The sequence below is a fragment of the Capsella rubella genome, unplaced genomic scaffold (assembly GCF_000375325.1).
Source record: "Capsella rubella cultivar Monte Gargano unplaced genomic scaffold, Caprub1_0 scaffold_7, whole genome shotgun sequence".
Taxonomy (NCBI): Eukaryota; Viridiplantae; Streptophyta; class Magnoliopsida; order Brassicales; family Brassicaceae; genus Capsella; species Capsella rubella.
In genome coordinates, this window is record NW_006238917.1 from 9695482 (window position 1) to 9717978 (window position 22497).

Consider the following 22497-nt stretch of genomic DNA (forward strand, 5'->3'; position numbering starts at 1 on the left):
AGACCTCCCGCTTACTAAACGGGTGCTCTAACCAACTGAGCTACGAGAGCTTCTTGCTTATGCTACTTCCTAAAGTCCTCAAAAACTTCATATCAAATCTCTATACTTTAGCCATCAAACAATACACAACACAGCAACAAAACTATATCAATCACATAGCAGAAGAAGCTCTCTTAGATAATCTCTTTTTTTTTTCTTTCTTTTTTTTTTTTTTTCAATTACATAAAACAAGTTTCCACAATAATAGAACAAATGTACGATCAGTGTCTATACAAGATTCTCATTTTTCCCCCTTCAGACAAAAACAAACAAAAGTTGCTGAAATATGTTTCACTTTTGCTATATATCACTCTCGTTATTTATAGTTTTTAGAAATGACTGTAAATATTTCATCTCCAGGGCGAACCACTATGCGATATGAAGTGTCTAAAGTCTGGTAGAGTCACCTTCAACCGCCTGAGCCACTCTTCAGCTGCTTGTAGCAGCGTCCCGACTCTCTGGTTCTCGTCCAAGTCACTCTCTGGGCTCCACACCGACAGCTTAAACTTGTAGGAGGCCAGACCAAAAGTTGGTAATGGAAGCTTCGATGATGCACCCGATTTGCTTAAGCTCTGACCTTCCTCATTGCTTGTACCTTTTATGATATAATATAGGAGTGTGATTTGGAATGTTTTATAATAATGCCGACTATGTTTTATATATGCAGAGATGACTTACCTCGACAAGGTGTTGATAAGGAGTGGAATGTTAAAAAGCAAGCGTCGAGGTTTTGTAACGATTGACCTAATGGTATTCGGTATATTGGGTACCTTAAGAAAGGGAGAACAAAAAAAGGATTTAGAAGGAGCGATCTGGAAAAATAAACTCATAAAAATGTGGGAAATGACAGGTTAGATGCAGTACCAAGCTACAGAGACCCAACTCGAAGGTGATAGATCACAACTCCTGTATGTTCTGAGTGCAGGAAATTGTGATGACAGGTTTGAAATCTGCAATAGTAAGGTTAACATTATTATGAGACAGAACATAATATTTTCGCAGGCTATAAATAGAGCACCGTGTGAATGAAACATGTTTATAGAAGTCGAGCCACTTTTGTTACATGTATAACTGTATTCGCAGAGACAATAAGCTTACCTTGTCAGTCAATGGTTCACGGCCAAATGGCATAGCAGCTTCAAGATACTCAAAGACAAGGTCACCAGGAGAGTGACTGCTAGCCTCACTCTCATCACTGGATGAACCAATGCAAGGTTTCTCTTCCAAAGAGGCTCTGTATAAACTCTGAGATAGCTCTCTACAGTCATTACTGCCATTGCTACTCATGTCTCTAGGTGAATCACCATCACTTTCTTCACCAGCTCTCCTGTTTAAGAACACACCAAAACAAAGGATTTATCTAAAAGACCGAAAAAATTTTGGAGTTGAGGAGAAAGCCAAAGAGATCAAACAGATTTGGAATTCAAAACGATGACATACTTCAACTCTAGTTCCTACAGCGACAACATGCTTTGCTGATATTTATAATGCAGACCACTAACAAGTATATGAGAGCATGTAAGTTGTGTTTTAGTCATCCAAATGTATATATTTAGGCCAAGTAGCAGAGAAAGTCTAAGAATTGGTTTTCCTATCATCCTAAATAAAGTTCATCCGAAGATTAAAAACAACCCAAGAATGATGCGACTTCATTTCAGAATATAAAATCGACAACAAAATCAACTGCTAAATATCAGTTTGGCCAACTTCAGCTCTTGATTCAAAAGCAAAGAATCAGATCACTCTCCTACTTATGGTTGATGGGAAACAAATAAATTATCAGCAAAACAATATGAACTCACCTCCTACTTGCTGAAACTCTAGATGGGTCTTCATAAAGCTGAATTCCAGAGAGATAAGGAACATAATACTGAACAACTGAATCAATCCCGCTTAAGAGAAGGGGAACCCCGACACCGTAGGCGCTCCACTCCTCAAATGAATCCCACAAATCATTCAGCAAGAAGTAAGGACAGTGCTCTGGTTCCCGGGTTCTCCAACCTTTAATGCTTCTCTGAAGAATATAGAAACTTTAAGTAAGCACAGCAACATCTCATCCTATCGTCCTTTACTAAGCATCATACTTGTGAGTCTACCTTCTCTAATTCTATCTAAAACATGTAATCATCTTTATCTTCATTAAGAGCATGATCGTTCCTTTGGGAAAGATCTTCAGTTACTAGAATGTACAATGCAAAATGAATTCGAATTGGATTCTAAAACTTTCCCAAATTTCAATTCAAAAATTAAAGAAACCTCAAGTCGCCGATTTGAAGTAAAAAAGTTTCAAAATCGGAGTAAATTACCATGGGCAAGTACTGCGTAGAGACGACGGGAGTGGTGCAATCAAGAAACCGGCCCAAATTGGACGAAGTGCCGGTGGTGGTGGAGGAGACCCGAACCGGTACAAGAGAGGAATCGGAGGTAGAGCACTCATCGGGTTTCTTAATGTCGTCCTTGTGAGAAGCCTTAATCTGACGATCGAGCATCTTCTCCTTAGCCTTCAACTTCTTCTTCTTCTCCTCCTCCTCCGCTTCAAGTCTCTTCTTCTCACGCTCCTGTTGAAGTTTCCTCATCGGAGGAGGGTTGTAGAACCGATTCTCGCCGCGGATCCGACGGGTAGTCGACATTTGTTCGGGCCGGCGATGGAATAAAATTTTTAAAAAGTAGTTGGGGATGATGACGATGAGAAATGATAGTGTTTGGTCTTCTTCTTCTTCTTCTTCTTCGCTTCTTCGTCTTCTGTGTGACGCAGTTTGAAAAAGGGCCAATGGTTATGTTTAGGGTTTTAGACTTTTAATTATGTGTGTGGTTAGTGGTTTACTTAAGATGAGCGGTCAAAGATGCCTAATTATGAGATTTTGTTTTATTGGGTAATTGAATTCTTATTTATTTGATTTTTGTATCAAATCGGTACATCCACCTATACTTCTGCAAATGCATCCATTTTTAAACGTTAAATCAATCATTCAAAACATTTAATAACTCTCCCGCAACTACAACCACAACTGCTGCGTTTAAACCAGTCAATTCCCTTACTAAGAGAAACAACGCAAAACACCTACTTAACGGATATGAACAGATTGAAACTCTAACTATAATGATCTCAAATTAGATTTGATGATCTTTTTGTCTTTATCAACAACATTATTAACCTTGTTAATATATTACATATATCGCTTAATCTGCATAATCTATCATATGTTGGACTTTGTAGTAGTTTTGTTCTCCTTCAGACAATTTCCTCCTCCACTGTCCCATATGAAACCCCGCAACTGTCATGTTAAGTGCATGATTCCATCCGGAAGCTCCTTAAGATTTCTGCATTCATTTATAGTCAACGTATGAAGACACGACATGGAGCCTTCTTCTACTACCAACTCTTCCAACTCATATAGTCCTGATAACTTTAGCACAAGCAACCGAGGAAACCCGCCTTTCGAGCACACCATTCTCTTCCCAATGAAAGAACGGTATGATAATTCAACCCATTTCAAGTGAAGCAACTTCTCTAGAACCGGCATTGGATCTTCCTCCATGCTGCAATACCGTAGACATACGTTTGCAATGTTTGGAGGGAAGCGATGTTGTTCAAGCAATCTTGGCATATGCATGCCAACCGTTAAAGATTTGAGATTAATGGAATCAAGAACTAATGTCCCTTCGTATTGGCCATTATCCATGACCTCATATAATGAAAGCTGCTCGAGTTCTCTCAATCCACAGAGAGATGAAGACAAAGTTTCTAAAGTACAACCATCAAGAGAATGGACAGTGAGAGTTCTGAGATTAGTCATACCAAGAAGATCCTTCACACTACTGTTCTCTAGTGAGTAACCACTCAAGGTCTCTAGGTTCACCAGATCACTCAATTCCAATTTTTTTCTAACATCCATTAGGAAAGGTAAGATAAGGCACCTTAATTCTCGTAGCTCTTTCAAAACATTTGGCACATGAACTGAAACCCCATCGACACCTAAATTCAAATAGAGCAGAAGCTTCAGATTCCGCAGAGAAGAAGGTATATGAGAGACTCCAGCTCTGTATAAGCTCAGGAATCTCAAGTGGATAAGCTCTCCAATACTTGAAGGTAACTTCCCTCCTTGCAACTTGGCTCTAGAAAGATCCAACACCCTGAGAAATGGTAAACTCCCCAAGTCTGGAAAAGATTGTATTACAGCATCTTCCTTGGTCTTCAAAAACAAAAGCGATCTAACTTTCTTATTTTTTGGTCCTATCATTTCAAATGCATTACTACTATGTACAGCTAGTCTGCGAGAAGATTGAGCATTGATGGTAGAGGTAGAAGTAGATGTAGATACATTGACGATTTGTAAAAAGTTATCTTCTTCTGCTTTAGATAAACAAACCCCTCTCATTACGTCATGCATATGACAAGACTCCATTCTTGAAGTCAAGTAGCTTCTTTCAACAATAACCATATTTCTTCTCACTAACTCTTCTAGGCAGCCTTCTGCATTATCTCGAATGGTTGCTGGATAGATCATTATAAGTCCTTCTGCAGCCCAGTAATTAAACAATGTCTCCACATCTATCTTGTAGGCTTCAGGGAAATGGGCGAGGTAAAGGAAACAATGCTTTAAGTCCATTGGCAAATCTTCATAGCTCAAAGACAATATTCGGTAAACCGAATTAGAATTTAAGCCAGATCCTCCAACGATATGAGGTCCAATATTTTCATGTACTCTTTTCCATTCGGGAACTGTATGTTTCGTAGCTAACAATCCTCCCAACACTTTGATAGCTAACGGTAGTCCTCCACAATGAGTAACCATTTCCTTACCCATGATTTGCAGCTCTTCATCAATCATATATTCTGCACATCATCACAAACTGTTACCCTTTCAAGTTTTGAGCCTTAAAGATATACAACATCCTGAAAAAGTATACCTGCTTCACCTCTTCTAGGAAATGCTAGTCTTTGGCATAGAGTCCAACTTTGTTCAAGAGTAAGGCATCTAGGCCTATAGGAAAAACATGTGGGATCTGCATGTAAACCAACACTTTCGTTGCGGGAAGTAAGTAGCATCTTCCAACCTGCAAAATATTTACAATTAGAAATTATGATCAAATGTATAAAGAGAAACAATGCATTTGATTTGATAAGAGCTCACTTCTTTTCTGTGGGAACACTTCTTTTATTCGATCCCAGTCTTCTGCTTTCCATATATCATCTAGGACAATCAAATATCTGTATGTCTCCAACAACTGAAAGAGTATTCCCTGACGTGTAAACTCATCCATCTGCAAAATCTCCCCATCATCTGGTCTAAGATCTTACAAGATTCTTTGCCACACATGCTTCTGTGTAAACTGTTTCGAAACACATATCCACGCAAATCCATCAAAATGACGCCGTACTATGTCATGATGAAAAACTTGTCTGGCCAGAGTGGTTTTACCAATTCCCCCCATCCCGGATATAGAAACCACTCTAGTATGATCGTTTCCGACCAATTGAGAAACCAAATCTTCAACAGTCTGATCCATCCCCACAAGATTGTTGTCAGAATTGTTAGGAAACGTATTTCGGATTTCCCTTTGTTTATCCTCAAGGGACAATGAAGAACTGCCACCATCAATCATCTGTAGTATTCCAAAACTCTGCATTGCTGCAATCACATCAGAGATCCTCTGAGTTATTGCTTTGATATCTGAAACTATTTTCCGGTGATCCACTAAGATGTAACTGAGTCTAGTGACACGCTTCTTGATCCCCTTTTGTTTTCTTCTTCCTTGTTTTATAAGAAAGGATTCGATTATATCCTCAGCATCATAAACAATGTCTTTGATATCTTCCAAGAAGTTTCTCACCCTTTCACTTCCATGTTTCTTGGCATCTGCATCTTTCAACAGAGACCATAACCTTCCCAGCTGACGTTTTAGTTCAGAAACTTGCTCGTCAACTCCATTGAACTGCTCAGATTCTCGACTCACAAGATCCCAAAGCTTCTCAATTCCAAACAAGATAATTCCTTCAGCCATAACAACTTCTCTCCTGCTCCACCACAAGAACAGATAAGTCAACCCAACATGGAAATTTCTAGTGTGACATGAATCCTCCTTAATTTAATTAAGTCACCAAAACAAGATAGAAAAGACAAAGACAGATCAACGCATAACAATTAACAAACAGAACAACTAGAAGAAATGAATCAGATAAAATCATTTACCTCCGGTCTGAAATATACTAGCTTGTGTTGTGCTTAGTGCTCACAGCGTTCTGTGGAAGATAATAGGTGAGCTTTTAGTTATCAACGACGATGATGAGTCGTGAAGTCATTTTATTAAACACGGCTTCTTGACTTCTTTGTATTTTTCATTTTGAGGATATTTCAAAAAAGACCCTTGCTGGTTGGTTATTACTTATTACACTTTGTTTCAAAATTGTTCCGACTTTTGATGCTGTGTTCGTAGAAATTTCGTGGGAATTTTCGCATAACGTACCAGTTTCATCAGCTCTTTTTTCCCTATGCATAACCATATGTACCCTTTATGATTTCTATCCATAAATCTATCTCATGTGGAAGTGTACCTTATAAGCATGTGGAAGTATCTCATGGTTGAGCAAGATGATTAAATTTAGTAACTTATAAGCATGAATGGACTCATAAAGCTTGTCGAGTCTGCGCGCCTACGATTTGAATAAAGGATATTTGACTAAGTTTGGATATATCAGATCAACCAATTGCTTTTGTCTAAGCTTTGCCTAATGGAAACAGATAAAATAAAACCTTTGACAAGATGCATTCATTTTAAAAAAAACTACCAAAAGGAAAAACTACAGCTTCTGAGAGTACTGAATTCTCTAAAGAGTTTACTTGTCCAACACCAAAGACCAAAGCTATAACAAATTTACACTAATAAAAGAAGAAACCCAACTAACTTTTAACTGTCATATTCTTTTCTTCCTTCTTTTTTTACCTTTGAATCTGATCTGAACCAGAGTTATTAGCCGCCGACGCACTTGAAGGCCGTCCATTTTCCGTCCCTGCTTTCTCTGCAACGCCCCATCTTCTAAAAGGTTCTGGGGTTTCGAGAACTTTAACCAACCCATCAGAGAGTCCAACAGCTATCTGGTTTGGTTCTTGAGGGTGAGCAGTAATTACCAGTGGCATGAGTGGAGCACTATTTGCACAAAGAAACAAGGTTTTTTTCAGGGTGACTTAGAAAGCTATCAACAAAGTACAAGCTTCTTGCGGCATAAGATTTTTAAGGTTAACTAACCTGTTTGGTGTGGGTTGTGGCATGTAGGCTGATGGGGCAATGCGGCATCTGAGTCTCAAGTATTCAGCATCAAAGACTCCAATGTTTCCATCTGCAAATGATGCGTAAACCAGTTGACTGTTGCAGGAGTAAGATGCGCAGGTTATAGATGATAATAGCGATTCTTGTGGCACCCACTGCATAATAAGACACAACAAAAAAATATTAGAAATATGCCTTGTCAATGTTATGTGATACCAATATGGCGAAATTGAGACAATGTTGTGTCATAATGCCAGGGAAAATGAAATCTCAGTAGAAAAATCAAACAGGATTTGGCTGTCTGAATATCAACTTTGAATTGAAAAATATGACGTATAACTGTTTGGACAGGATACTAGAAGCATAACCCTAAACTGGAAAAGCAAAAGATACTTTAAATACAGTTCACTGGTATTAGAGAACCTATTATTTTTATACCTTCTGAATGCACTCCATCTTTAAACCGTCATATATGGCAATCTGTGTCTCATGAGACACTAGTAAATGGACCTGGTCGTTATGGAACTGGACACGAGTGTCGCCTACTGGTGACATTCCAGCTGGTAGTGGGATAGCTGAAGATTTCTTCTTCTCCCATGAATCAGCACTCCAAAAGATCAGCTATAGCATAGAGAGGTGCATAAAGTTACAACCAAGTTTGGTGAAAGCTCAATAGCCGTACTGAGAAAATTAAAAGCTTAGCGTACCTGGGCATCAGCACCAGAGGAAACTAGAATATTTAGAGTGGCAGAGAATGCTAAACCAGTGATGTGCTTTTGGTGGCCTTTCAACTTTGTTTTCACCTATAGAATGATAGAGGGATTCTATTACAAATTCTCCAGAGTGAAAAAGATATATTATAGCAGTGGCTAAACACAATCTACATAGACAAAACTAAATCAAAAGTTGGATATGGATACCTCATCTACCCTAACGTTGTATATATGAATAGTAGAATCCTCCATTCCAATTGCAATAATGTTATTATCTTGAGGATGAAATGCCAGGAATGTTGAAGCAGGAGGCGGTGGCATGAAAGTAGTCATTACCTGTGAACAGAGTGCAAATGCCAGTAAGTCCACATATTTGACACATATCAGCTCTTGCTATTGCAGAAGAATTTTATAGAAAGATGCTTCCACTACAAGCCGAGTATACCAAAGTTATAGTGTTGTGGCATAACTGGTAAAGTCATAATTGTTTCGCAGATAAGAAGTTTACCTTAAATGTCATCATATTAAACAGTGAAACCTTTCCACCACAAGCAGACATTACGTACGAGTCATTCTTAGAAAGGGCTATGCACGGAACAGTTCCATTAGGATTCTCCGGAACATCATTTGTCATTAAAAGACCACTGTTAGGTTGCCAATGCTGTGGAGTGACACTAGCGGTAGCCTTAAGAAAAAAAACAAAACTCTCAGCGACTTGAAAGGGTGAAGATAGAAGTAATCCAAGCACACATACGTTAATGCATACATATAACATATACAGATATATCAAACTGCACAAGGAGAAGAAGTTAAATTTGTACCTTTCCACTCGGATTCTGCTCGCTGCGGCTCCACTTCCATAGTCTCTGGACACCATTTGTTCCAAGAGCCAAAATGCCAACACCAGAGTTTGTATAAAGAAGCCGAGCAACCTTAGACATTAAAATGGCAAATATAATCCACATTATTGTTATACAGAAACAGGATAAGTAATAGAAGTCACCAGCTGAATATGAATAAATCTTTTAAGGAAATAAATAACAAACCTTGCTAACAGAATCCTTACTATCTGGCATGGTCACTTGTCGGCACTGAGCAGGATCTACAACTTCCATGAGCTCCAAAGGTTTGGACTTTTCAATAGACTCCACGTTTCTTGGCTTTTCCATAGTTCTTGACATTGCATCAACTCCGTTCTGTACACATAATAACACCAAAGTTTGACAATGCTGCAGTTTGTAAATACAGAGAGAAACTTATGAACCATACAAACAAGATTCATTTTTCAGTTTTGCCAGTTATAATATCCCAGATCAATAATTATAGATGTGGATCAAATGCATGGAATAAAGGATTTTTGATCAAATCTGTGAATTTGAGTGATGCATTAGTGCCTCAGGATGAATTGTACAGAAAACAATAAGCCGATAAGTTGCTACCCATACATGGCTCTACCTGTCCCGTATATTCATCTATTTATGAAAGATTATAAATATCGTAAGGCTGAAATATAGTAAAACATACGGGAATAGGGGTTGGCCTTGCAGGAGAGCCAATATCCATTTGTTCCATTTTACCAATAGCTGGGCCAATATTTGTAACCATTGCAGATGAGGATACCTGATTACCCAGAATAAAAGTTGTAAGTTCTATTGGACGGAAGGTATGACAAAACACAAATTTCAAGAAAAGCGCATAAGAATTAATTTTAACCTTCATCTCTGTTGATGCTCTGGATGCTTCGAAAGAACGAGCTTCCATGACCTTTAAGGTTCTCAAACCATCCCCATTAGCAAGGATTTTAAATCCGTTATCAGCTGTAGTAACAGCAAGAAGGTTCCCGTCTTTGTTGAATCTCAATCGGGGAAGGCTCTGATATAGGCAATACATAGCAAGGTAAGGAACAATCAAATATATGGAGCCATACAAAGGAAAAAGATAAAATATTATATAGAAGTAATAAAGAGCAATAGCTTAGATTTCATACCGGGAGTCCTCCATCAGCCTCGACAGTTGTTAAGAGATTAACATTGTCCATATCCCAGAATTTTATTTGGTTATCTTCACCCACAGCCAAGAATCGATTGCGTGTTGTATCAAACTGAACCACCCCTGTAGATTTCTTTCTAAAGCCCGAATATGTCCTCTTTATGGCACCTTCACTTTCATTCCATTCTACCAGGAAAGACTCTCCCTCTTTACTTGTTCCACAAGAAAATAATCTGAAACAATGGGAAACTTTAACATTTACTATGGCTGCAACGTGTAGGAGGTGACCCGTAGCTTATTATTAATCTGATAACTAAATTCTTATAAAAAATCTTCCCACCAATGGAAATCACTTAAGTTTATGTCTTTTCTATAGTTTTCAAAACTAGATTACGTATCAAGGGTTTTAGGATGAACTGACGTATAACTGTTATTTCAAGTTCAAGTTCTAGCTCTTCAAGAAAGAAGAAAGTACCTGCTACCATCAGCACTGTATAGCATAGTTGTACACCAGTGTCCTGGTGCATCATAGTCAACTCTAGAACCCACATTATCATAGAGCCAAGCCTTGATCTTACCATCAAGAGCAGTTGAGAATATAAACTGCGTGAAAGAAAATAAAAATAATTTATACAAAGTAAAATGAAAAAGATGTCACTCTTAATTTACACCCACAGAGACTATACTCCAGAAGATGATAGTTCAAGTCCAATGCAAGCCAAAATGGAGTTGGATTGCTATAACTGATGAAAGAAAAAACCTTTCCTCTAGACATATCGACAAGAGATGGCTGTACCTGGATGTTTTCTTTCTGGTGAGGGCAGATGGAGTAAACTGGTGCCTCATGCCCTTCAAAGGTATACAGTTTCTTTCCACTCAAATCCCAGACCTAATCATAAAGTATATGTCAGACAGCTATAAAGGGAAGCCACATAGAAGGTACACAACAGCTTCAGAATTCTCACTGTTTTTTCTTTGCATAGTTACCTTTATAAACTTATCATCCCCACAAGTCACGACACAAAGTTGCTTATCGGTGGGCGAAGGCCAAGTCATTCACACAGCCAACATGAGCATCCATCTACAGGCAGAAAGAAACTGGTTCACTTTTTGCACATGCCATAACAATGTTAAACAAAGAAAGAAGGAATAGGTATGCCTCTAAATGTTGACGTAATTCAGAGCCTTGGTAAGCATATATATGCATCAGATGTTTAGTAAACGCAACTCCTGTACATTGGAAAAGAAAATCAGATTTAGACATTGAGTCCAGTTGAAAAGAACTATATATTTGATGATCTTCAAATAGTGTACCAATCAAATTTCCATCTGGACTCCATGATACACGACTGACAGATATTGATTGGTCCTTGACAATAGAACCCTGGGAAATTGACAAGGAGAAGATGTCATCATCACATAAAAGGCTTATGGTGCATTGCTTAATCTACTTTTCATTGAACAGAACATGAATGACTGAAGCATGTATCAGAAACAAAACCATCATCCGTTGTCCACATTCTAGTTAAGTCATAGGTGCATGATCCAATTAATAACTTATGAAAAGAGAAGTGATGAGTTTCAATCACAATTTTGAGAAAAGGTAAAAGGCCAACCTGGAAGCTCACAGAACAAGCTGCCATATTCCATATTTTGAAAGGCTCTGTGACAACCTTCTCCCTAGATCCAACTTCCCACAAGGTGACTTCACCGTTGGAACAACCAACTAAAAGTAATAAACAGTTATAAGCAGAAACATGAGGGGAAAAAAGCTCAAATACTCAACTCTGCTAGTCTCTACATGGTAGCATTAGACTGACCAGTGAGCAACGTGTGATGGGAAGGGTGAAAATCCATGCTTGTCACCACTGACCCTTGGTGCATTGTACTCACTACATTTCGAGGGAGGTCATCAAGTGAGGCAGCAGGCTGAGAATGAGTAGGATATGTGACCTGGAACATAAGAATCACAAGCCATATAGTCAACGTCAAACAGACTGCAGAACAACAGATTTTTCTTTTCGTACTGGGACATGAACAATAAACTAAAACCAATGAGGCCTGCATCAGATACTTATAACCGCCATCTTAATGAATACCAATAATTACAAATGAGAAAACCATATATTTCGTCCTCTGATAATAATGAATTAATATGAAAAGCAGATAGCTAAAATGGACTGTCAACAAACTTTTATAAGCTAAAGTAGTATAATGGAAAGTAAAAATACATCAAGTAAATTATCAACAATTTCATAAGTTGATAATTTACTCACCTCATCACCAGCTGGTCCAGATCGTAAACGTTTCATAAGTTGCTCATGCTCAGAACTTTGATAATCCATCATTCCAAGGGAGTTTGAGGGTGGCCGAGGGTGTTTTAGCATAGCAACTGCCAGGAAATACAGCAACAAGAATTCAGAACTAGGAAAATATTATTATTAAAAGAACCACTTTCCAACACCAGATATGACTATACAAGAACCAAGACTACAATCCTTTGAACCTGAAAAAAGTTGATGTCATAAAAAAGGAAAAACCATGAAAAATGTTCTCTACATGTATTACATGACCTAATATTAGCTCTGCACATCATTAGCAGCCATATGTCACCACCCGCCTAAATATTGGAACAACGCTAACCTTGATTTGGCTGCATAGGAAATGGGGAAGAGGCCACAACACCACCAGGAACTGATGAAGATGGATTTGGGTTTGCCATCCATCCAGCTAAAGCATTTGCGTTTGGGCCCGGAGCAGATGTAGGCTGAAAAGGCTGTACAAAATATGGTTATATAAATTACGCTCATTTTTCAAATGTATTATAAAGCTATTGAATATGTAAAATAAATTGATTGTATGGTAATTGATCGTACTCCACCATGTACCCCAAGAGGAGCATATGTTGAAGGCTTTGCAACAGCACCAACTGGAAGAACAGGAGTGGGAGCACGGGCTCCATTTTGTGGTGAGCAAGTGTGATCAGTGAACAAGGTTTTGATGTCTGGATTAGGCCTTGGGTTTTTACATAGCTGATGTTGCCAATTCAAGCTGCAAATTACCCAAAGCATCAAACCTTAGGTGACAAAAAAGACTAATATGACACCTTTTAGCTGGTTCAGAAAATAGGCTAAGATAAACTGGTTTCAGCCATTGCACTCGATAAGCATAACAAAACCGACAAGTAATCGCCCATAATGAGATACTCAATCTCGAGTTATGTCTAATACCATTTGGAAAATACCTAAACTTTATAGGCACACACATTTTCTTGATATGATGGCAAATAAAAAAAAGAACAGAGATCAACAAATATCTTTCAAAACAGGGGGTCACCTTTGATTGATCAAGGTTCGCAGGCGTGAAGCCTTGAAAGTGGGTAATGCAAGCTTCTCTCTAAACAGAGGATTTGCCTCAATCAATTTTCTCAACTCCCCAAGCATAATACCCCTAGCTGATTTGGTATCACCATATTTCGATAACTGTTCATTTTCCCTGGAAAGCAAAGCACCACATTTCAACTCCAGATGGCTTCCATTGATACCTTTAAACTTCAAAACAATCAAATAACACAAGCAAACAGAAGGTTACCTAAAATTCTCCAGAGTAAGAAGCTGAGTGATTTCCTTGTAAAGCTCCTCGTTAAATGTAGCAAAAACTTTCAAGTCCTTGGCTAATATCTCAACAGCTTTTGCCCTATCATGTCTGCAAAAACAAGAACAAACAAAACGAATGTATAAGATAACGCAACGACTAGGGTATGCAAACAAAAACGTCTCTCCGAAAAAAACATTCTCAACCACAAATAATCATCAATTTTTTGGACCAGACAAATCAATAAGACAAGAAAACTAAAATTTTGGTTAGGTTATACCAAATCAACCAAGGAAAAAAATTCCAGAATCTTATCAGAGAAAACGAACGGAAACAGTAAAGAAGAAATTATCGAAATTACCGATCTAGCGCTTCGAGATACTTTTGCTTCCTGATCTCAAAGAAAATTTTCATGGAGTAACGATTATCATCAACCTTGGTGAAACCAGAAAGATACTTCTCCACTTCATCCCACTCCCCAAGCAAAGCTTTCTCTTCAAAGTACTTCAAATTGAAGAAGTATCCCGACTCCTGCTCAAGCCTACAACCACACACCCCCAAATCAAAATTCACAACTACACAACCAAAGGTAAACAAAGGCTATGGATTAAAACACTTACTTGTGAACAGATTCTTTGAACTTTTCTTCATCTAAGAACTGAAGAATCAAGAAAACAAGCTCTCTGCTTAGAGACGACATTTCGTCAATTGACGACACAGCGGAGGTGAGAAATTGTGCGATCTGGGTAATGGTGAGAAGACGGTTACGCTAATTTCCCAGATCGGTGGTTGAAGCTTTTAAAAATGGTTTTTCTAGGGTTTGTGTGTGTGTCTCTCTCTCTCTCTCTCTCTCTGTGTTCGATTTATTTCTTCTCGTCTCTCGAAACTAAAGAAGGAAAGCTGACCCGGAATTAAATAATTTTAATTTAATTTATTTCAAAATTTTAAAATATTTCCTCTTTTTTTGCTTTCTTTCTTCTGTTTTTTAATAAAAGAAAAAAGTGTGACTTGTTCTCCACTTTCTTCGATGCGTTTTGCAGGGTTTTTCTAACACCGACTGTGATTTGATAAGTTCTCTCGCTTATATGATAAGTATAAGGGTCTTATCAATATGAGGTGATAACCTCGTTTGTCGGAACCGCTCCTCCTTTGGCGTTTATCCAATACAGCTCAGCACACCGAAGCAGGAATGGACGAATATATTTATCCATGACTCCAAAGTGTTTTTTTTTTTCTTTATCTTTCTTTCTATAAAGATACTTTTGAATTTTCAATTAATATGATTTGTTTCCTAACATTTACTGTATATTTCTAAAAATTTAATCTTTAATTTATTTTAAATTTAATTTTGATTTTGGAAACATATCTTTTTTAATTTATACAATTTTTTTCTTCTTTTTCTTTTTGTCAAGATTGACTTAATAGTCAAATATAGATTGCTTAAGATAATTACTTAATTTTGTAATGTTATTTTTATTTTTGTTAATATTCTTTATAAGTTAATAAATATAAATTTAAAATACTTTTAGATATACATATGTAAGTCAGTATAAATATGTTTTTAAGACAATTAATTTATATTTTGTTAAAAAGGGAAAGATTAAAAAAAATCCATCATGTGTTGATTAACACCTACATATTTTATTATAGTTTCAATAATTACATTTTTAAGATATGTTAGATTCTCAAAAAAAAAACTAAATTTATATAATAAGATAAGTCAATAAAATCGGAGCTAATATCTTTTATTTTGAGACACAAAAATTTAATAATTTAAAATTATAATTTATTTTCAAATTTGGTCAATTTACATTATGTATGTCATTACTTTTAGATACATTGTACAAATGAGCACGAGCCCTTTACATAAATATCATCAGGATGCGTCCAACATATCATCAATCTTTTGTAATTAAGAAGGATTATGTGCCTTAACTTCATGAGATCAAATTTTGTTTCTATAGTTACTTTGTTATATATGTGTTAATCCTAAAACAAATACATAGGCGTGAAACTTATAAGAATATGATGATGGACCCAATAGATTAAGATCTTTCTATGAGTTTAAAAGCTAGTTAATTATCAAGTGGTTTTTAGTCTAATGATTTTTTACATTAAAAACGAGGATACTGACAAAAATTAATGAATTCAAGTTTTCGGAAAAAATTAAACCTATTTTCAAAATAGTTTAAATGTTATTTTCGGTCATGAACAGGTTAAAAAATCATGATTTAAATTTCGCGGGGAAAAACAGTTGTGTAATTAAACAGAATTTTAAATACAGATAAACGAAACTAATATATTTAATATAAAAACCGAACCATATCTTAATATAAAACACATAGGTTGAACACTCCTAATTTTATAGAAGATTTTAGGTTTTAATTCAAACCTATTTTTATATGATTTGTAAAGTTAATTAACTATCAAGTTGTTTTTTTTTTGTTCACCTCTATCAAGTGGTTTTTAGTCTAGTAATATTTTTTATAAAAAGAACAAGGATACTAACAAATTATGGATCTAGTTTATTAGGATAAATCATATCGTAATACGAAACATGGATTGAACACCCCTAATTTTCTATAAAATTATATATTCTAGTTCAATTAATATTTAATTTCATAATTATTATTTTGTATTTATATGAATCTTCTACACAAGTTGATATGTGCCCTTACATATAAGATCATCACATCAACTTACAAAGAAGAAGAACAAAAAAAAAACTATTTAGCTGAAATTGTTTCTAAATTGTAGCTGATTATAGCTGACTGGAATCATACGGAATCGAGATATAAAATTCAACTGAATTTAACCGAACGAGGTGGCATCCGCTACATGTTTTTGCTTTTTTGGGTAAAAATGACGTAGACTACTAATTTCGCGAGAAACTTGAAATATCTCGTGAGAAAATGAAGGTGACGACAATACAATTGAAAAACTCGAAAGCGACAGATATCGCAGCGAGCAAGTGCTTCTCGATTGATAGAGGACAACTGATAAAGTTGGTGTACTTAACAAATTAAAAAAATGTAGACACCACGATATATAATTAGTAGTTAGTACATTATCCATTTATTGTTATTGGGCCACGTAACAATGTAAAGAAGAAAAAGTCTAACATAAAACAAAATCTATTCTGAGTTAATTGAAAGGTTAATATTTTAAATAACTAAAGTCACTAGCATTTTATGTAAAATATTTAGGATGGTAAACTTGCAAGAAATGAATGTTAATTATTTTAAAACATGTGTAAAATTCTTAGTTTCTTATATCTCTGTGATTTTCTTACTATTCGCGTATAGATTTCGAAAATTGAAGTATAGTTAGTTGTTAACCTTTGTTTAAACCTTAAGTGTGTTGATTCAAATAGATATGTAAAAATGAGCAAATTTATCAATTTATCTAATTTAATAAGTGTCAATTCTAATAAATTAAAAATTTTAATTGTTAGGGTGGATAGAACAAATAAAACCGTTTGCCAATTATATCATTTTCATTTACTATTAGTATTTGTAGTCAATAATAATATAAAGGTATGGATTATAGTTGAGTCGCAATCTAATTGTTTGTTGTTGTCTTTAGTTTTTCTTTTTCCTTTTTTAAGTTACAATCTAATTGATATCTCATTAGTCATTACAAAGAAAAATTTGGGACATTAAATAAGAAACAGAGTTCTCATAAAAACCCGTATTCTGATATATATATGGACAAAAGAGTAGCAATTTTAATTTGGAAAAGAAAGAAAAGACAAACTATTTATACAAGTTCACAAAAGTGATGGACTCACTAAAGAAATGGTTTTAATCTTTTATATCTTCTACGTCAACGAAAGGGACACTATTGGTGTAATGCTTCTCACTGGCTGTGCTGGGTCCTCTTCTTGATAGTGATGAATGATTGATTATTTGATTTTTATCTTCGTGTGAAAAGAAAAAGAAAAAGAAAAAACATATATAAGTTTGAAAAAGTTGACAAGAACAAAAACTTGTTGGGACCAACTATTATAATCATCAACCACTTACTTAAATGGGTTAATGATTTTGGTAAACCTTGTCGGTTTGAATTTGGATACTTGTAGTAATTCTAGTCATCCTCCTATGGTTTTATCAAATTAACAATTATGAAAAATTTGCGTTTGTAACTGGAAAAAACGCTCAACGGGACTTCTAATTTCTATATTATTCGCTAATGATGATTTTTTTTTTTTTTTTCAACACCAAACTCTCATTGATTAGCTTTAAACAAGCCAATTGTGTGGACAATTGCTAATGATGATTCTTTAATCCATTATACGTAATTGTCTTGACACAGAAGCTCAGACTTGGCCGACAGTGAACAAATGTTACCGAGAACAAAGTACGGTTTAGATACGGTCCAAAAATACGTACAGTAAAACCTCTATAAATTAATACTTTATAAATTAATAAACATTATAAATTAATAAATTTTGCTAGTCTCAAGTCGGGTCAGTGTAAAAAATAACGATATTCGATAAGATAATAAGATAATAATTTTTTTGAAATCTCTCTGTAAAATATAGTCCCAACAATATCGTAAATTAATAATTACAATATATATATATATATATTAATGTGTGCTTTTAGTTTTTATACATATATATATATATATATATATATGTATATATGTTAATGTGTGCTTTTAGTTTTTTTAGTAAAAATGAATTTATTCCTATACCTAATTTCTATCAAACAGTTATATGTTATATTTTTAAACTACAATCTTGTAATATATTCCATAACATGTCATACAAATAACCAAAATTTTTTTTTTTTATGTTTTCAATTTCTAAACTTACATTATATTCATTTTTAGTTTTATAGGATGTTAAAATATAACAATTGAGTATGTTTTCAATTTCTAAACTTACTTTATATTCATTTTTAGTTTTATAGGATGTTAAAATATAACAATCGAGGTTTTTTGTCATAAATTTGAACTTACGTATAGCATATGTATAAGTGAAATTATTTGTAATATTAGTAATTTATTGTCAAATGTTTTTCTAAATATAAGATTCAATTCCAAAATATAAATGTATAGTATCTATAAAACTAAAATCTTACTATATTTTTGTACAATTGTCCCAATTCATTGTTTTAAAAATTTTAACAATTAAAAATACTACTATAAATTAATAATTATTAATTTACACTCTAAAATAATAAATATACATTTATAGATAAATTAATATCACTATTAATTAATAAAAGCCCAGCCCATACGACATTTTCCTAGGGTAGGTATATAAATAGCATCCCTTGCTCTCTACCCTTCCCGGAAAAACAAACGACCGTCGCTGTTTTCACTTTCTTCCATGGCCAGTTCTAGCAAGGAATCCGCCGCCAAAGCTGATTTATTTGGTTAGTTTTCTCTTATCTATTTTATTAAACCAACTTACTTGGCTGTCGATTTTTTTAATTTTTTTTCTTGCTGCTAGGTAAACGAGCCAATGAAGATAGTAATTTGGAGAACATACAAATTCTGAAGAAACAGAAGGAAACATACGAGGAGAAGGTAACCTAATATGGTCGGATTACTCTTCTTCTTTGAGAAGAATTTTCTTTACACTTGTGTTCTAATGGCTACTCATGTATGTAACAGGACGAGGAGGAGACAACTAAAGGACTTGGTGATAGTCTCCTGTACAATTCTGACCAGACTAATTTAATCTCTGTGGAGGTATAACTTTTGATTTTTTTTGTACTGTTTGTTAGATATTTATATTGTACAAGTTCATGATCAATGCATGCCTTGTCTATTCAACAGGAGGAGACAGTACTGGAGGGACTTGATGATGGCATTCCAGTTCCTGAGGTACCTTATTGTTAGATGACTTATTCTGGGGATCAGCTTTTAGATGAGGCTACTTTTTGTTTGTATGCAATTTCAATCCTTGTCTCCTTAGGCTCGTGTTTACTAACACACTTGGCCTTTTGATTTTCAGAAAGTGCTCGCTGTTGCCAATCTCTCTCCCCAGACTAAAATATCAGATATGTAAGTGGTAGCACTTTAAAAAAAAAAAATCCATTTTACTTAGATCATATAAGATACTTTCTTAAGGAAATAATACTCCTAAGATACCCCCAATAAGGACTGGGCCGGGACAAATTTTCCCGTGACTCATTATTTTTTACTCTCCACTTTTGCAGCAAATGTATATTCGGAGGTATTTCCGTTGCTAGTGTTCGACTTATTGTGAACAACGAGGGCAAGCATTTGGGCTATGCCTTTGTTGAGTTTGCTTCTCCTTTCGGCGCACACAAGGTGAGAGCAGTATATAAAGTAGTCATTTGATGGAAAATAATATTAAATGAAAAGTATATAAAGTAGTCATTTGATGAAAATTACTCTATGCTTGTTATGACAAGTAGTGGTTATTTGAAAGTAGTATATATAGCTGATTAAATCTTTTAATCAAACTGTAGGCTCTGAAAGAGAAGAACGGTGCATATTTGTACGATCATAAGATTTATTTGATGTCAGGACATGATCATGAAACTCCCGACTATGTTGAGGTACCTCTTCTTATTATGTTCAAAACATGTCATGATCAGAAGAAGCTCTTAATTAGCGTTTAATAACACAACCCAACTCATGTTTCCATAAAGTCCTTTTCTCCTTAAGGAGTCTGTGCTAATTTACGTGGATGTTAAATTCAGGCAGTTGCCGCACAAAGAAAGACCATCTTTGTCTCTAATCTCTCTCCCCAAACTGAAATATCACATATGTAAGTAACACCTTTAAAATTCCTCTTTCCCTCTTGGAGCAAGTTTCTTCATGGTGACTTATATTCCATTGTTTACAGTATCAATTTCTTCAAAGATGTTGGAGAAGTTGTTCATGTTCGACTTATTGTAGACAAGAAGGGCATGCATGTGGGTTCTGGCTTTGTTGAGTTTTCTTCTGATAACGAAGCAGAGAAGGTGAGAGTAGTTTATAATAGTAATGATGCAAAATAGACAAGTAGATAAAACTGAAAGTACAATTGCTAATTTATACTATATACGTACGTAGGCGCTGGAAAAGAAGAACGGTGAATATTTGCATGATCACGAGATTTTTCTAGAAGTGGTTGAGGAGGCTCCATACTATTATCCACCCGAGTAAACTGATTTTTTCCATGTTTTGGAGATTTGTTTTATGTAACACTTAGTTTTATGTAACACTTGGTTGTAACGTCTATTGTTTTTTTTGTAACTTAGGTATTGCATAGATTACAATGTTTGGTAAGTTTTCTTTTTAACTATATATTTGCCTCTTGAGTTTTTATCAAGAGCATATTGGGTGAAGTTTTTGGTCTACATGGAGAGATCACTAGGGTTTTTGATGTTCCAGGTACGAAGACTACCTTAGACAAGAAAGCCTTCTGATGGAAGAAAAAAAGGCAGTGGAAGGACTTGATGAAACTCCCGATTTTGTTGAGGTACCTTGTTCTTAAATAATTAATGAATCAGAATCTTCAGATGAGTCTACATTTTGGTTGTTATTCAATCTACTTTGAGTTGTGCTAACACACTTGGCGTTGTTAAATATAGCCATTTGCTGTAACAAAGAAGACGCTCTTTTTGTCCGGTTTCTCTCACAGACTAAGCTATGGGATATGTAAGTAGCACCTTAAATTTCCACTTTCTTTCTCGGAGCAATTTTGTTCACGACTGATATAATATACCTTATGTTTTTACAGCATCAGTCTCTTTAAAAAAGAAGAAGTTGCTAGTGTTCGACTTATTGTAGACGACAGGGGTAAGCATTTGGGCTGCGCGTTTATTGAGTTTTTTACTGCTGAGGAAGCAGAGAAGGTGAGCCTAATTTGAAGTGTAGATGAGAAATAGTCATTTGAAAAGTAGTAGTAGTGTACCTATATATGATGAAAATTATATATACAAGTAGTTGTTTTGAAAGTAGGATAATCTGATTTAACCTTTTATTGTTGTAGGCTGTGGAAGACAAGAATGGTGCACGTTTGACCTTCTATAATATTTATCTTCGCTTGGCAGAGACAGCTCCATACCCTCTCGGACCAAAGTAAATATGAGTTTAGTTTGTCTAAGCTATTTGCTATAGTTTTGATGTCATTTCTTACAGAAGATTAAAGCTATTTATATTGTTGTTTATTAGGTACGAGTACGACCTTGTAGAAAAGCTTTGGTAAGGGACTTTTAACTATTTTTCTTTATGAGTTTTGTTATCAAGAGCACATTGGGTGAAGTTTTGGGTATTAGATATAATATACATGGAGAGATCACACAAGAGCTTTTGATGTATTTCCAGGTACGAAGACAAACTTCGAGGAGAAAGAAGCCTAGTTTTGACGGAGAACAAGCCTACGTATCTGATAAAACAGAAACAGAAGAAACAGGGGAGCTCTGTCTTCTGCGGTGAGAAGACTGTCTTTTCTTGCGACGACTGATGTTAGAAGCGATTTGGGGTTATAGTTATGTGTTAAAAATTCTAGTCTGTACGATTATACTAATGGGGAAAATGTGATGCAGGTTCATTGTTTCCTGCAAGCCTGCATCACATTTTTCACACAGACTCTTTAGCATCAAGAAACCAAAGAGTTTGCATCATCACATTATTCGTTAATGATTTTTCTACCCAATAGTGAACCAGCATCATGAGTCAAAAACACACATAGGTTAAAACAAAAGATTTTAAGTTCTTCATGATGTTGTAATTGGGTCTAGTTGTTCTTTATATAAATGTGAAGTAAAGTCATGAAAGTAAGAGACCCTTTTTATTAATATTATAATAAACAAGATAACACAGTTGTGTGTACTCAAAAGCAATCGTGTATGATCGTGTGTTCAAGTTCATCTTCCACCATAAATTCAATTATATAATTTAGTTTGTGGAGCTTAACTCTATA

General features: G+C 35.3%; 3 protein-coding genes and 1 pseudogene across 3 annotated transcripts; 1 reads left to right on the top strand and 3 right to left on the bottom strand.

Annotated features, from left to right (window-relative positions):
* Positions 1-200: 200 nt before the first annotated feature.
* On the bottom strand, positions 201-2839 carry LOC17879756. The gene is made up of 6 exons (XM_006283809.2): positions 2346-2839; positions 1842-2053; positions 1138-1366; positions 904-989; positions 718-809; positions 201-634 (listed from the first exon to the last, which is right to left on the bottom strand). Exons 1-6 carry the CDS (start codon positions 2667-2669, stop codon positions 390-392), a joined length of 1188 nt encoding a protein of 395 aa, XP_006283871.1. The 5' UTR covers positions 2670-2839; the 3' UTR covers positions 201-389.
* A 129-nt stretch (positions 2840-2968) lies between these two features.
* LOC17879159 (probable disease resistance RPP8-like protein 2) lies at positions 2969-6299 on the bottom strand. The gene is given in 5 exon segments (XM_023778942.1): positions 2969-3320; positions 3323-4876; positions 4951-5097; positions 5175-6058; positions 6234-6299. Coding segments are annotated over 4 exon segments (2673 nt in total). The 5' UTR covers positions 6046-6058; positions 6234-6299; the 3' UTR covers positions 2969-3219.
* Positions 6300-6783: 484 nt separating this feature from the next.
* On the bottom strand, positions 6784-14477 carry LOC17880607 (annotated as a pseudogene).
* Positions 14478-19233: 4756 nt separating this feature from the next.
* LOC17880659 (nucleolin 1) lies at positions 19234-22092 on the top strand. The gene is made up of 15 exons (XM_023779730.1): positions 19234-19307; positions 19395-19442; positions 19573-19622; positions 19778-19892; positions 20054-20143; positions 20288-20355; positions 20434-20551; positions 20643-20731; positions 20831-20854; positions 20964-21051; positions 21164-21230; positions 21313-21427; positions 21565-21653; positions 21747-21776; positions 21900-22092. The coding sequence occupies exons 5-12, from the start codon at positions 20105-20107 to the stop codon at positions 21360-21362; spliced, it is 543 nt and encodes a 180-aa protein (XP_023635498.1). The 5' UTR covers positions 19234-19307; positions 19395-19442; positions 19573-19622; positions 19778-19892; positions 20054-20104; the 3' UTR covers positions 21363-21427; positions 21565-21653; positions 21747-21776; positions 21900-22092.
* The last annotated feature ends 405 nt before the right edge of the window (positions 22093-22497 follow it).

Coding starts and splice junctions, on each gene's coding strand:
- LOC17879756 (XM_006283809.2), bottom strand. CDS start 2,669: ATGTCGACTACCCGTCGGATCCGCGGCGAGAATCGGTTCTACAACCCT. Junction 2,054..2,345: donor CTACGCAGTACTTGCCCATG/GTAATTTACTCC, acceptor TATATTCTTCAG/AGAAGCATTAAAGGTTGGAG. Junction 1,367..1,841: donor AGAGTTTCAGCAAGTAGGAG/GTGAGTTCATAT, acceptor GTTCTTAAACAG/GAGAGCTGGTGAAGAAAGTG.
- LOC17880659 (XM_023779730.1), top strand. CDS start 20,105: ATGTCAGGACATGATCATGAAACTCCCGACTATGTTGAG. Junction 20,732..20,830: donor CCATACTATTATCCACCCGA/GTAAACTGATTT, acceptor TTTGTAACTTAG/GTATTGCATAGATTACAATG. Junction 21,231..21,312: donor CAGACTAAGCTATGGGATAT/GTAAGTAGCACC, acceptor ATGTTTTTACAG/CATCAGTCTCTTTAAAAAAG.